General features: G+C 53.3%; 1 protein-coding gene across 4 annotated transcripts in view; it reads left to right on the top strand.

The window, feature by feature from the left end:
• Nucleotides 1-8,368, top strand: part of Ssh1 (slingshot protein phosphatase 1) — a 56,578-nt gene extending 48,210 nt beyond the window's left edge. For all 4 annotated transcript variants that reach the window (XM_052755057.1, XM_052755056.1, XM_052755058.1 and 1 more), the window contains 2 exons: nucleotides 2,859-3,411; nucleotides 5,593-8,368. In XM_052755057.1, the coding sequence (XP_052611017.1) occupies nucleotides 2,859-3,411; nucleotides 5,593-6,807 (1,768 nt within the window). In that variant the 3' untranslated portion in view covers nucleotides 6,808-8,368. The remainder of the gene's footprint in view (nucleotides 1-2,858; nucleotides 3,412-5,592) is intronic.
• The last annotated feature ends 5,262 nt before the right edge of the window (nucleotides 8,369-13,630 follow it).

Here is a 13,630-nt window from a genome sequence, read left to right as displayed (position 1 = left end):
TCCTCTGCCTGCTGAAGGAGCTCCTGGTGGTAGGTGAGGCTGCTTGGGGAACTAAAGCTAGAAGATTGCCTGCCCCAGAAGTTCAAAGCTAATCTCTCCCATCTCCTTCCCGCCCCATAAAGAGGAAGGAAAGGGAAATTTTGGCATGTGTAGTACACCCTGAACAAACGTCGGAGCCACCAGGAAAAGCTCTGTGGCCCCAGAGGTGGAGAATGTGGTGTTGGTGGCCACAGGCTGGAGAGGGGACAGTTCAAGTCCGATGGCTGGTAATGTTTGTTGTGTACTGTGAACAGTTGTGGAGAGGGATCACGGTGCGGTGTTGTTGAATGTGTCCCGCAAGGCTGACATAAAAATGGTCAGGATAAGCCGGGCGGTGGTGGCGCACGCCTTTAATCCCAGCACTCGGGAGGCAGAGCCAGGCGAATCTCTTTGAGTTCGAGGCCAGCCTGGTCTACAAAGCGAGTTCCAGGAAAGGCGCAAAGCTACACAGAGAAACCCTGTCTCGAAAAACCAAAAAAAAAAAAAAAAAATGGTCAGGATGGCACGGCTTACTGCCGTCTTAAAATTGACGGGGCTCTGTGAGGTGGCACCAGCAATCACTACAGGTCCTTGGCAAGCTAACCGCTCCTAAGTTAATACATGTGGCTGCTAAATCTGTCTCCCACCTCAAAGTTCGGCTCCTCGTTTTACAAGCGAGCAGAAGAGGCCAACGCTGAAAGATTAACCTGTCTCCTGTCACAGAGTCAGCTTCTGGGTGCCAAGAGAGAGATTTACACCCACATGTGTTGACTGCTGTAGGAGGCAACACTTGATGAGCGGGGGGGGGGGGGCCCTGTCAGGGTGGTGAGGGTTCCCCAGCAGTCCCAGGCTGCTGGGACGGATGCCAGTATCGGAGGACTCACTTTCTCCCTGCTCGATGTCCAGTCTGGGCAGAAGTAGCCGCCTGATTGTTTCTGAGTGGGGTTGGAAGGAATCCAGAAGCTAAGTCCTTCAGCTCCTCGGGCAGGTTTAGGGAGGTGGGACTGCTCCGGCAGGGATGAACAGGCACGGAGGTCCGCTGCAGCCATCTCTGGACCGTTTTTTGCCGTCATTCATTCGGAGCGTGTCCCTCAGGTCCCTAGGCAGCGGCAGGGAGAGGAGGGAAGTAGGCACCCTGCTCTCCCTTAGCCTCTCAAGTCCCCGACGCCTTCCCGCGCCACAACCCAGCTGAGGGTCTCCCACGGGCCCACAGCAGGCACAGCGTGGAGCCTGGATTGCAGCCGGTGTCTGGTCTGTCAGGGGGGCACACAGGGCGACGGACTGTGACTGTGATGAGCCCCTGCACTGCAGGACAGCAGCGCTCCTCAGTGGGGGGTGCTGCTGTTGTTTCTCCATCACACCCCCACAGTGAGGGTTTTACTCCGAAGTCCTCGGGAGGTGGAGGTGACCTCAGCAATGGCCTCTGTCACTCGAAAGTTTTTTCTCTCTTTCATTCTTGGCTTATACCTTCAAACATGTTATTTGCCCCTAACGTAGCAGCTGTTGACAGTTGATGGCTTCTGGGGCAGACCCCTGGGCCGCCCATGTTCTTGTGGATCCCCTACACCTGTGAGTAAAATGGCAGCTCAAACTGGGCTTTGGAGCCTGTTTTTTTTGTTGTTGTTGTTGTTTTTGTTTTTCCGAGACAGGGTGTCTCTGTGTAGCTTTGAGCCTGTCCTGAAGCTCGCTCTGTAGACCAGGCAGGCCTCCAATTCACAGAGATCCACCTGCCTCTGTCTCCCGAGTGCTGGGATTAAAGACGTGCGCCACCAACGCCCGGCGAGCCTGTTTTAGAAAAAGGACACAAACTGGGGGCAGTGGAAGCTGGGGTGAATATGATAAAATATACGGTATGAAATCCTCAATAATTTGTTTTTAAAAAAATACTGTCTTTTTTTAATGCCATAAGAATGAGTATGTAGCCCAGTGATAGAACACTTACCTGTAAGGCACACGGCCTTGGATTCTATCTCCATATAAAAAAATAATAAAAATTTCAGAATTCATTCAAGCCAGGCATGTGATCCCAGCAATTGGAAGGAAAAAGTAGAAGAACCAGGAACTGGAGGTAGCCTTGGCTACTTAAGTTTGGGGCTAGCCTGAGCTACATAGACCTTGATTCTAAAAAAAAAGAAAAGAAAAGAAAAAGAAAAAAAGAGGAAATCATGGAAAACGGACCTGTGGTTTCTGCCTGAAACAAATACTTATGGGTTTTCTGGGATCTTCCCTAGTAAGGTCATGTTCACCTCGATACCCTAGTGTACAGAGAACTTGACACCCCCTCGGCTTTGACCCCTGAGTTTTCTCACACTGTTACTCTCATGGGTCATAAAAACTGAGTGAGAGCCAGGTGGTGGTGGCACATGCCTTTAATCCCAGCACTCGGGAGGCAGAGGCAGGCGGATCTCTGTGAGTTCGAGGCCAGCCTGGTCTACAGAGCGAGATCCAGGACAGCCAGGGCTGTTACACAGAGAAATTCTGTCTCGAGAAACCAAAAAACACACAAACAAAACAAACTGAGTGAGCGCCGTCGGTGACAGGACTCGACTCACACGGTAAGGTGAACACAAGCACGAAGACACCGACCTCCCGTCAGAACTCCCTCTGCCACGTTGTCACCACGGGGCAGATGTTGTCACCACGTGGCTAACGGCCCCGAAAGGCTCCTCATGTGGGTGGTGGTGACGGAGGGTGCTCTCCTCCCTGCGTGCCCAGGTGAGTGGACGGAGGGGAGCTCTGCCCGCTGATCCCGTCTTGACTCAGGCTGTCCCCTACCTGTCCTGCCAGGACCTGCTGCTGCCTCCCTCTCGGCTCACCTCCTGCTCTCTCTCTCCCCACAGTAAGCAGCGGCACAACAAGCTGTGGCGCCAGCCGCCTGCCGAGGACACTGCAGCAGAGCCCAGCGTGTTCTTGCCAGAGACCCTGGACGACACCCTGGATACCCGGCTGCCGTGCGTGGAGGATACCACCCAACCGGGGCTCCCGGGAAGCCAGGCCCCGGGAGGACCCTCTCTCCCCTGTTGTTTCCGGAGACTCTCGGACCCCCCCCTCCTCCTCCCCCACCACGATGACGCGGGCGGCCTGGTCCACTTAGAGGATCTTGAGAGGGATGCTCTGTTGGAGGATACAGCTCCGCCCACAGAGGTGCACAAGCTGGTTCAGCATCCTCAGGAAGGTGCCAGGCTCTGTGAAAAGGACGTAAAGAGGAAACTGGAGTTTGGGAGCCCCAAAGCCCGAGGTGGCCCTTTGCCACACGTGGAGGAGATGGAGAAGGGGGCTGACCAGAGAACAGGGAGGTGGAGGCGGGCCTCCACCCAGCTCGATAGAAGTTTGCTTGACCAGGAAAACCTAAACAACAACAACAGCAAGAGAAGCTGTCCCGAGGACTTTGAGGTAGGTGGTGGAGGAGGGGACCGTTGTAGTCCGGGAACAACATGCCACATCGCTTCTGCCCCACCCCGCAGAGCACCTTTCTGGCCTGCCCTGCGGGGCTGCTGTTCTCCCTTCAGCCCACAAGAGTTTATTTCAGGGGGGGACTGCTGCTACCTGACTCTGTAGCATGTGCCTAGCTAGTGGATATGCCGTGCGTGAGGGGTATCTAAGCCTTGTGATTTCAGGGTCTTGGGACACTGAAGTAGAAAGTTGGTTTGTAATTAACATTCTGCTCCAATGCTAAGCAAAAAAACAAAAACCAAAAACACCTAACCGCCCCAGGCGGTTTATCTGCTTGCTGGCCTCTTAAGTAATGAAATACGTTCCAGACCAGAAAGGAACTACATGCCCCCGACACGCACACTGCCCGCCACTTCCCTCAAAGAAGACAGATGACATAAAATGCCTTTGTCTGGGACAGTGGTGCTGTGGTTAGGTCCAGTGGCCTGACTGTGAGTCACCGGATGGTGACCAGGGAAGCAGCGTGGTGGGGGCTCAGTGGACTCAGCACCAGGACCCACGAGGACTGGACCTGGAGACAAGCAGCCGTTTGTATGTCCGACTCGTATGAACTGTGGTGTGCTGGGCTGCCCTGTTCTGTGTCTCTTAGCCCCACGTGTACTGGGGGAGGGGAAGGCAGACTTGTGAGGGAGGGCACAAGGGAGGACAGAGCTTGACCCGAGGGGGCGGTAGGTCCGTCATGGCCTGAGGGAGGGCAGCTGGCTAGGGACAGGCTGAGAAGCAGTGCTGTCTTGCAAGTCAGGATCTGGGCAGCGAATCCGGTGTGAGGGACAGGAGCTGCATGTCCGTGTCGTGGTGGGCAGTGGTGAGAGGTGCAGGTGGGGAGTGGCTGGGGCCTCCCTGGCGTGTTGGTGAGACTCTGTGTGGTGTTCTGGGGACACCGACAAGCCAGGCTGGTGGACAACAACAGAGCCTGTGAGCCCGAGACTGGAGTTGGCCTCACAGAATGGTATTAACCTCCTGGAATCATCGGAAGAGCGTTCACCCAGGCTCAACCTGTAGCAGAGTTCTAAGACGCCCTCCACAACCGTCTTCTGGAAGGCTCCTTTTCCCGCCAGCTGTGGGCTCTCACCGTCGGGCAGCTGGGAACACGCTGGCTCCCTCAGCTACCTTTCTCCTCACCTCCTTCATCGTTGATCTGCCTTTGAGCTGGTGCAGGGTGGTCCTGCTGGGGAGGGCAAAGAGAGAGACGTCCTTGTCCCATTCACTGAGGCCCCAGTGACCAAAGGGCAAAGATGTCCTTGGGAGACCGTGTAACGTGTAGTTTCATGTGTTTGAGTTTTTGTTGGAGACAGTCCGAGAGCCATTTCTGCCGGGCCACCCGTCATGGTGAGACCATGGCAGGTTGGTGGTTCCCAAGTTAGGCTTTAGGCTGTCCGGGAAGGGCTCTGTCTTCAGACCGCAGTTACCCCGGTTCAGATCCCCCCTCAGCCAGGGAGAGCCTCCCCTTCTGTGCTGCGTTGGATTTGTTTGCTTTTTAAATTCTAGTCGCTTTTGTTTTTAAATGTTATTCTGAGTGACGTGGCGGCGGTGTGTGGGTTCATACACGCAAGTGCCAGTGCTCGTGGGAGCCAGAGGCGTTGGCTACCCCGCAGCTGGAGTTAGACCACGAGCTGTCTGACGTGGGTGCTGGAGATTGACCTCAGATCCTCTGGAGGAGCATGAGCTGGCTCTCCAACCCTGTCACTCTGTCCTCCAGAACGGATGATGGCTAGGGCAGGGTCAGCTTGGCGGATGGTATAGACAGATTGAGAAGGGAGGGTGCTAGGAGACTCTGTCCCAGCCCTGTGGCTTAATTAAGGTTTGCCCAGGACGTCGTCTTGACTTGTGGAAAGTCAAGAAAGATTGACCTCTCTTAGGCCACTCTGACCTCTGTTCTTCATGATCCAGTGTGTTCTGATGAAGGTCTCTAATCCTGAACAAATGAAATGAAAGCCGCTGCTCCCCGCCCCCCTACACACACACACACCCACACACACACACACACACACACACACACACACACACACACACACACACACACACAGCCATCCAGCCCTACCCACCCCCTCCACAGAGGACCTCTTTGTGCTTTTCTTTGGCTTGGGATCACGTTTGCTCATGGTACTCTGTCTCTTGCAGCGCGATGCCGTGTTTGGGATCCTCAGTAAAGTGAAGCCTTCCTACACATCCTGTGCTGACTGCATGTACCCCGCGGCTGGCGGGGCTCCCGAGGCCTTTGCGGAACGGCATGAAGACCCCGGTGCACCTGCCATCTGCACCCAGCCAGCCTTCCTGCCCCATGTCGCATCCTCCCCGGTGGCCCACACGAGCAGCAGGTCCCAAGCTTCAGAGAGGCTGGCCTCTGGTCCGGCCAACACCCCCCCATTCCTACTACCAGCAGGCTCGAGGAAGCCAGACGTTGCAGTCGGTGGATCTGCAGCTGGGGCTTCCCCAGAACCACCACCGGCAAGCCTTCTAGAGCCTTCCAGAGAAACCTCCAAAGCCCTTCCAAAGTCCCTCCTGTTGAAGAACTCTTACTGTGATAAGCATGCCGCCGTCAGCGGCGTGGAAATGGTGAAGGAAGAATCGCCAGCTAAGAAAGACCCGAAGCCCGCAAAGGACCTGAGGCTTCTGTTCAGTAACGAGGCGGAGAAGCCGACCACCAATAGCTACCTAATGCAGCATCAGGAGTCCATCATCCAGCTGCAGAAGGCGGGCCTGGTCCGAAAGCACACCAAAGAACTGGAGAGATTGAAGAGCGTGCCTTCAGACCCACCATCCACCAGCAGGCTGGAGGCTAGCATCCCCGAGGAGGGCCAGGAGCCTTGTCACCCAGCCCTGTGCAGCCAAGCAGGGACTGAAGAGAAGCCTCCAGAAGGAACCTTGGTGAAGAGCCCTACGCCTACCCTCCTCCGCCTAGATCACACCAGTAACTTCTCGAAAGACTTCCTGAAGACCGTGTGCTACACTCCCACCTCCTCCTCCATGAGTTCCAACCTGACCCGGAGCTCCAGCAGCGACAGCATCCACAGCATCCGAGGGAAGCCCGGGCTGGTGAAGCAGCGGGCGCAGGAGATCGAGACGCGACTCCGGCTGGCGGGTCTCACTGTGTCATCCCCGCTGAAACGTTCCCACTCCCTGGCCAAGCTGGGAAGTCTCAACTTCTCCACGGAGGACCTGTCCAGCGAGGCGGACACCTCCACCATCGCCGACTCGCAGGATGCCAAGTGTGCACACTCTTCCTTCTCGCACGAACCCCGGGCTGCCCCGAAGGACCCCACTGCAGCCTGTAAACCATCAGGGAAATCTGTCCCAGAACACTTGAAAAGCCTGTCGAGGATGAACAAAAGCTGACCCAGCAAGCATTCTGCCGCGTGGGTTGAGGTTTCCGTGGTGTCCTGATCCACCGCCACTCGCCACTCACGTCTTGATTTGTGTTAACTTCAGTCATCCAGGCTTTCCTCACTCTTGCCGAAATGAAGGGGAGGAGAAACAGAAGTACCATAGCGCACGTGAAGATAGACCCAGTGTGGGGCCTGGGCGACCTGGAAACTCAGGAGCCGGACAGCTCCAATCCCAAAGCCCTGTCTCTGGGAAGAGAATGGACACACAGGCTGGGGCTGTGTCTGCGTTGTTCAAGTCTTGCCCACCACACGCCACGCCCTGGGTTTGATTCCCCAGCACCCCATAAAACCAGGCATGGTAGTGCACCCCTATCATCCCGGCACTGGAGGTAAAGGCAGAAGGATCAGAAATTCAAAGTCATTCTCAGCTATAATAGTGAGTTTTAGGCCAGCCTGGTGGAGAGAGGAGAATGAGTCTGTACATCCAAAATATTTAATTTGCAACCTGTGAGAGAAGAACCGTGGTGATGTCGACACTGTAGCCCACGTTCCCGGCTCGTTCCTGTCCTCGAGGGAGAATTCTCAGACGACGACGACACACAAGTTCTACCTCTTGTTCTCACTGTGCATTTTGTTTTTAAAATAGTAACGACCAAGGCTCGTCCTGAGGAACAATGCTGTGTCTGAAAGGGGTTTTTCCAAGAGAATCGTGGGGGGGCTTGGGGGTTTTGTTTTTGATGTTTTGGGGGAGGGTGGGGACCCCCAGAAGTTTCAAGGCTTTGAACCCTGACCATCCCAAGTACAACCAGGCGAAATCAACAGAGGAAGGCGTGGCGGTTGTCTGTGTCGCCCTCCATCCTGGCACCTGCCATGGGGTACGTGGGGTCCTCAGCTGCTAGCATATCACCCAGTCACGGGGAAGGACTCCGGGCATCGCTGAGCCACATCTGCTGCTAATAGGCATTGTTATGTATGGGAATGGGACGAGCTCGTGTCCATGAGGTTGTGGGGCTGGGATGTGGATTTTCCTATTGAGACACTGTGACCCCCCTCCCCACCCCAACCCCCCGGCTCATTAGGTGCCACCTCATTTGGTGAGAGGAAGGACGTGTCAGCAATGGGATGCTTTCTCGTGGGTCCCTCTCCAGGAGCTACTGTTGGAGGAGTGAGTCTGTTGAAAAGGCCTCGCAGGTGTTTACAAGATTCCCTTCCCACCGGAGAACACTCCCTCCTGTCAGCAGAATACTGCTTCCTTTTCTCCAGCTCTCCCATGCAGTAGTGATGAGGCCAAGGAGGCGGGCCACAACACAGGTGTTAGCACAGCTTAGCTCAATGCATCAGGAGGCCTGGGCACGCTGGGTTTAGATTAAGCACCTTGTCTGATGTTTACCAAGATGACAGTGCTTAAGTATTTTGAAGAGAGAGCAGAATGACCAGAGGAAGGGCCTGGTTTGGTGTTTGGCAGACTGTGATTTATTTCTTGGGGTTTTGTTTTGTTTTTTTGTTTCTCTCCTTTTTTTCTATTTTTTTTTGTTTGTTTGTTTTTGTTTTGGTTGGTTGGGTTTTTTTTTTTTTTTTTTGAGACGGTTTCTCTGTGTAGCCCTGGCTGTCCTGGATCTCACTCTGTAGACCAGGCTAACCTCAAACTCATAGAGATCAGCCTGCCTCTGCCTCCCGGAGTAAATGTGTGCACCACCACTGCCTGGCGCGTGCTCACGCTCTCGCTTGCGCGCGCGCGCTCTCTCTCTCTCGCTCTCTCTCTCTCTCTCTCTCTCTCTCTCTCTCTCTCTCTCTCTCTCTCTCTCTCATTTGAGATAAGGTAAGGTCTTACTATGTAGCTTCCGCTGTCCTGGAACTTGCTATGTAGACCAAGTAATCCTCAAACCCAGCAAGGCCTCCCTGCCTCTGCCCATTGAGTTTGTTATACTTTTTTTTTTTTTGGTAGAATCTCATTGTGTAGCCCAAGCTGGCCCCCCAACTCAACAGCAGTCCTCCTGCCTCAGCCTCCCAAATGCTGAGATTACAGGTATAATCCCATCATGCCCCGGGCTAGGATGCCACATTTTTAAGGGTTTGTCGAGAGATAGATGAAGTTGGTGCACAGCCTTGTGATCCTGCATCAGGAAACTGAGGCAGGTCCAGCAGGTCCATCATGAGTTAAAGCCCAACCTAGGCCCCAGTGTGAGACTACCTCAAAAAAGAGTAACCCCAACCGGGAAGGTGTTACCTGCCTCAGGCATCTGCTGTCAGGCTCTCCATAGAAAGCTTGCTGACTGATTTATGTGATGCCTCGGGGCTGTGTGTGGTACCACAGGAAGACATGGGACATTTTAGAAGGCCTCCTGTGCTTCTTGGATGTCACAGACCAAATACTTCCTCCTCCTGCCCCAAACGGCGCCAGCCTTTCCCTTTCCCTCTTGTGCAGAAGGAGACCTTGTGGAGGTGACCACAGCTCTGTCCTGCAGTTGGCTGGTTCAGCCAGACAGCTGAGGGAGACCCCAAAGCCTTCCAGGACTGGCTGTGTTCCAGACGTGCATGGTTTGGAGTTACCCAGCACTAGTTAGAAGGGAGTCCCAAAAACGGCCATCCTGGAGAATACCCAAGACGTTTCCAGGAACAAGGCTCATCCTCATCATTAGTGCAGGGTCTTCGTGAGCCTCTGTCTTGGAGCTTTTCTCCCTGGCATGATTTTAAAAAAAACAAAATACATGTATGTTATTTTACAGGGGTTTATTTTCCCACCAGTGTCAACAGTAATCACCTTAAAAAGTGATTATCCACTGCTTATTCCTGAGACCCTGTGGGCTTCCTCCACTCTCCCTCAGCCAACAAAAGCAAACTTTAAAAAAAAAAAAAAAAAAAGCCAACTTTAATGGATGTCGCCAAGTTCAATTTCACATGGTAGATCAATTTTTGTGTCAAAATAATCCCTTAGATTTGGTAATGATAGGCTTCCGCCAGATCCTGAAGCCCGTCTGGAAGGGTGATTGGAGCTTGAAAACCACAGTTTGTCCTGTTCTGTCCAAAGGATAAGGACAGGAGGGTGGCAAACTTAAGTGGGTCTTTGGCCTGTCAGCCAACAGGGTGCAAACAGCAGGGCGCTGCCCCCCCCCCCCCAAGTCACCGGAAGAGTCCCCTGTCTTGATGGTTTTCATTCTGGCCTGGAGAGTTGGATCTGTCTGTTAACACTGTGGACTGGTGTTTAATTTAAAGGGTTCTGTGACATTTATCCTGCCAAGCCAGGCTCACCTCAGCAGTGACAACTCCGCATTGTCTCATGAAAAGCCTGTTCCAGCCGGGATCGGTGGCACACGCCTTTAATTCCAGCAGAGGCAGGAGGATCACTGAGTTCAGGGCTACATAGACCCTGACCACCACCACCCCCCCAAAAAAAGTTGGCCCGGCCAATGCTTTGTATGTAATCTTAGCAAATGAGGCCCGCACAGAAGAGGCACACAGGGCAAGCAGAGGGGTTTGGATTTATGCAGCGTGACTGCATACAGTTTTCACTGAATGTCTTTGCTGAATGGAGAGCTTTCTCCTTAGCTTGATGCCCTGGGTTCTCAGCTGCATTCACATAGCCTCCCAGAAAGCCTAAACCTTGTCGTGGCCTCGCCTTACCTCGACGCAGGCTTCCTGGAGTGTGAGGGGGATGGATACTGGACAGAGAGGGATGCCCGATGACGTGAACAAAGAGCAAGGTGCATCCCCAAGCCCCTCGTTCTCAGTGTGAAGACCCCTGCCAACCCCACATGGCTCAGTCATGCAGATGACTCACGGGTACCCAGACAGCTGCGCTGCTCCGGCCCGTTCCAGTCCTGCTCCACAGCTTGCTCTAGCAGAAGATCCAGCCCTGCTAGTCTAGAGCCCTTCCCTCTGCCCCAGAGAAGCCCAGAGGGTGCTGCAGGATGGAGCCAAGTTTGGAGAGAACAGACCTTGACGGCCACCCTGTGCTTTTGTGCGCCTGTCTCAGGGCCCATCCTGGAAGGCTTACGAGTCTCCTGCTCTTCAGGAACCATTTCTCCTCGGCAAGAACAAGACCACGTCAAGAAACATCGCCCGGGACACCCTAAGGAAAGGGAGTTACTTCTGAGTGGCTGGCAGTTACTGGTGCCAGAATTTGTTTCCCCAGGGCTTGACTGGTCACTTAGCAGAGCTCTCCAGAAGCACATACAACTCCATGGGGTAAATACCTGTGGCAAGAAAGCCGGGTAGGTAGTCGCTTGGTATCATCTGGCCAGCATGGAGCAGAAGCATCTGACCTGGTCCCCATCCCCGAGTTCCTGCTAATAAGAAAGACCAGATGAAGGTCATTGATGGTCCCCTATCCAAAGCCCTTTGTTTTGTTACTGTTGGGAGTGTGAGAGTCCACTCTGCATGCATGTATGTACGTGAATCTATGTGCATATACGTGGTGTATGCAGTGTGTGTGTGTGTACCTGATCCAACCTAGTGTATGCAATCTCTCTCATCACACACTGTCCTCCAGCTATGCAGCAAATCACACTAGACTCATCGGCAGTGAATCCACTGGGGCCGTCTGGAGAAGGGCGACCACCTCATCCTAACTTTTTTGCAGTAGACACCGCAGCCCCTCCCTCAGTCCCTGGCTTGAACAGGAGTCCTAACCACGCAGCCTGGTCGTAGGCCTTGCCGAATGAGAAGATGGCTGCTTCCTCCTCTACACTGTAATTATTGTTTTACAATCGAGTGCCTTAATGATCGTTTACAAATACTGTGTATTTATGCGCACCTGTTCGGCTCTCATCTTTCGCGGCTGGGTACTCTGTCTCATCCTGGTGGTTGAGATCAGGAACCGAGTTCCTCCCCACCCCGCTCCACTTCTGTTTATTCTGCTGTGCAGTTGACACTGGTTCGCTACCCGCTCCACAGAGCCTTCGAGAAGTGGCGCTGTTGAGTTCCTGCAGGCCAGGCTGACATCGGCCAACACCACAGCCCATGGTAGCCGATGGAGGATGTGATTTGGTTTGCCAGGCAGCTGGGAGGTGGTGCAGGCCCCGCCATGGGGGTACCTCCCCCAAGACCCCTCACAGTTGTCCTCTGGTTTATAGAGGTTTGTTACCACCTAGTCCCCCTTCACACTCCCTGTTCTCCTGTCCATACCCTGAGCTCCTGGCAGCAGATTGTGGGTACGGCTCACCCCAGAGGAGCCACACCAGACTGCGCGTTCTTCACCTTTCAAAGGCTGCCGCCGCCGGTTCCCGTGCATTGCATTACAACTTTGATTTTTTTTTTTTACTTTTTTTATATGATATATTTAAAAGGCAGTATCTTTTGTACTGTGAATTTGCAGTAGAGCATAGTGCACTTTTTTTTTTTACTTCTGTTGGTGTGTACTGTATATAGTCTGTGTGCTTCTTGTGATGAAAATAAACATTTCCTTTATAAATGTCACGAGAGTGCCCGTGTGTACTAGAGGGCTCTGCTGCTAGCCCTCACCGAGACGTCCATATGCTCTTCTCCTGTCGTTGTGGGCATTCATTTTTTTAGGTTTATTGTACCTGCTGAGTCTGAGGCCCTTCTCTAAAGTTGGAGGACGGGAGGACAGCACTGGCACCACCCCAGAGCTTTCTCCTTCCCAGACCTATCACCGGTGCCTGGGATTGGACAAGTGGAATACAAGCCAGGCAGTGGTGGCATACACCCTTAATCCCAGCACTTGGGAGGCTGAGGCAGGGGGAGTGTTCTGAGATTCAGGCCAGCCTGAGCTACAACAACGTGAAACTCATCTCCAAAAGATAAAAGTGTGGCCAGGCATAGAACTCAGTGGTGGGACACCGGCTTCCAGGGTACAAGGCCCTTAATTCCACCTTCTGACTGAAAAGGCGGGTGGCGAGAAAGGGGGAAGGGGCCAGTGGCACAGATCCAGGAGAAGAATCAAGCTGTAGCACTTCCCACTGTGAAATGTGGGTGGTTTTTTTTTTCTTAAGATTTTTACATTTCATGTGTGTGGATGTGTTGCTCACCTGCATGCTTGTGCACCACACGCATGTCTTGGTGTCCAAGGAGATGAAAAGAGGTCACCGTATCTCCTGGAACTGAAATTAATGAGCCACCATGTAGGTGCCGGGAGTTAACCGCAGCCCTCTGCAGGAACAGCAAGTGCTGGCTCGCTCCTCACCCCCAAGCCGTCCCCAGCTTCCTCTCAGACATGTTTTAAACAGATGGATCTCTGGTGCGAGCGAGCGCTTCCCTGGAAGCCGAGAGATACCAGCCTGGAGCCCACACCTCTCTGGGCTCCACCCACAAATCAGTCCAGGGCAGCAGTTCTCAACCTGTGGGTTGAGACCCGTTTGGTGTGTGTGTGTGGGGGGGTGTTTGAACGACCCTTTCACAGGGGTCACATCAGATATCCTGCATATCAGATATTTACATTAAAATAACTAGCAAGATTACAGTTATGAAGTAGCAACGAAAATAACTTTATGGTTACTTGGGGCGGGGGAGTCACCACAACACAAGGAACTATATTAAAGGGTCGTCGCAGCATTAGGAAGGTTGAGAACCACTGGTCTAGGGGCAGGCCCAACAATGTGTACGTTTCCCATACTACTCTGGGAACTCTGATAGCCTTATTTAGAAACCACTGAAATAAGAATGTGATGTAGGCTTACACTTGGCTAGTTACAACCACATTCTACACATACTTTGAGACAACACCCCCCATACACATACATACACACCCAACAGCATGTGGGTGTTCTTCAGACTTAGCAGATACCTGTGAGCTCTAGGCCCTGGGAGAATGTCCCTCAACTGGCTAGCTGCCTTTACCTTGATTTTATCTTCAGAGTAACCATCCCAGAGTTGGG

Source organism: Peromyscus californicus, unplaced genomic scaffold (genome assembly GCF_007827085.1).
Source record: "Peromyscus californicus insignis strain IS unplaced genomic scaffold, ASM782708v3 Scaffold_2__1_contigs__length_46816999, whole genome shotgun sequence".
In the NCBI taxonomy this organism is placed as follows: Eukaryota; Metazoa; Chordata; class Mammalia; order Rodentia; family Cricetidae; genus Peromyscus; species Peromyscus californicus.
This window is presented reverse-complemented; position numbering and strand designations above follow the sequence as displayed.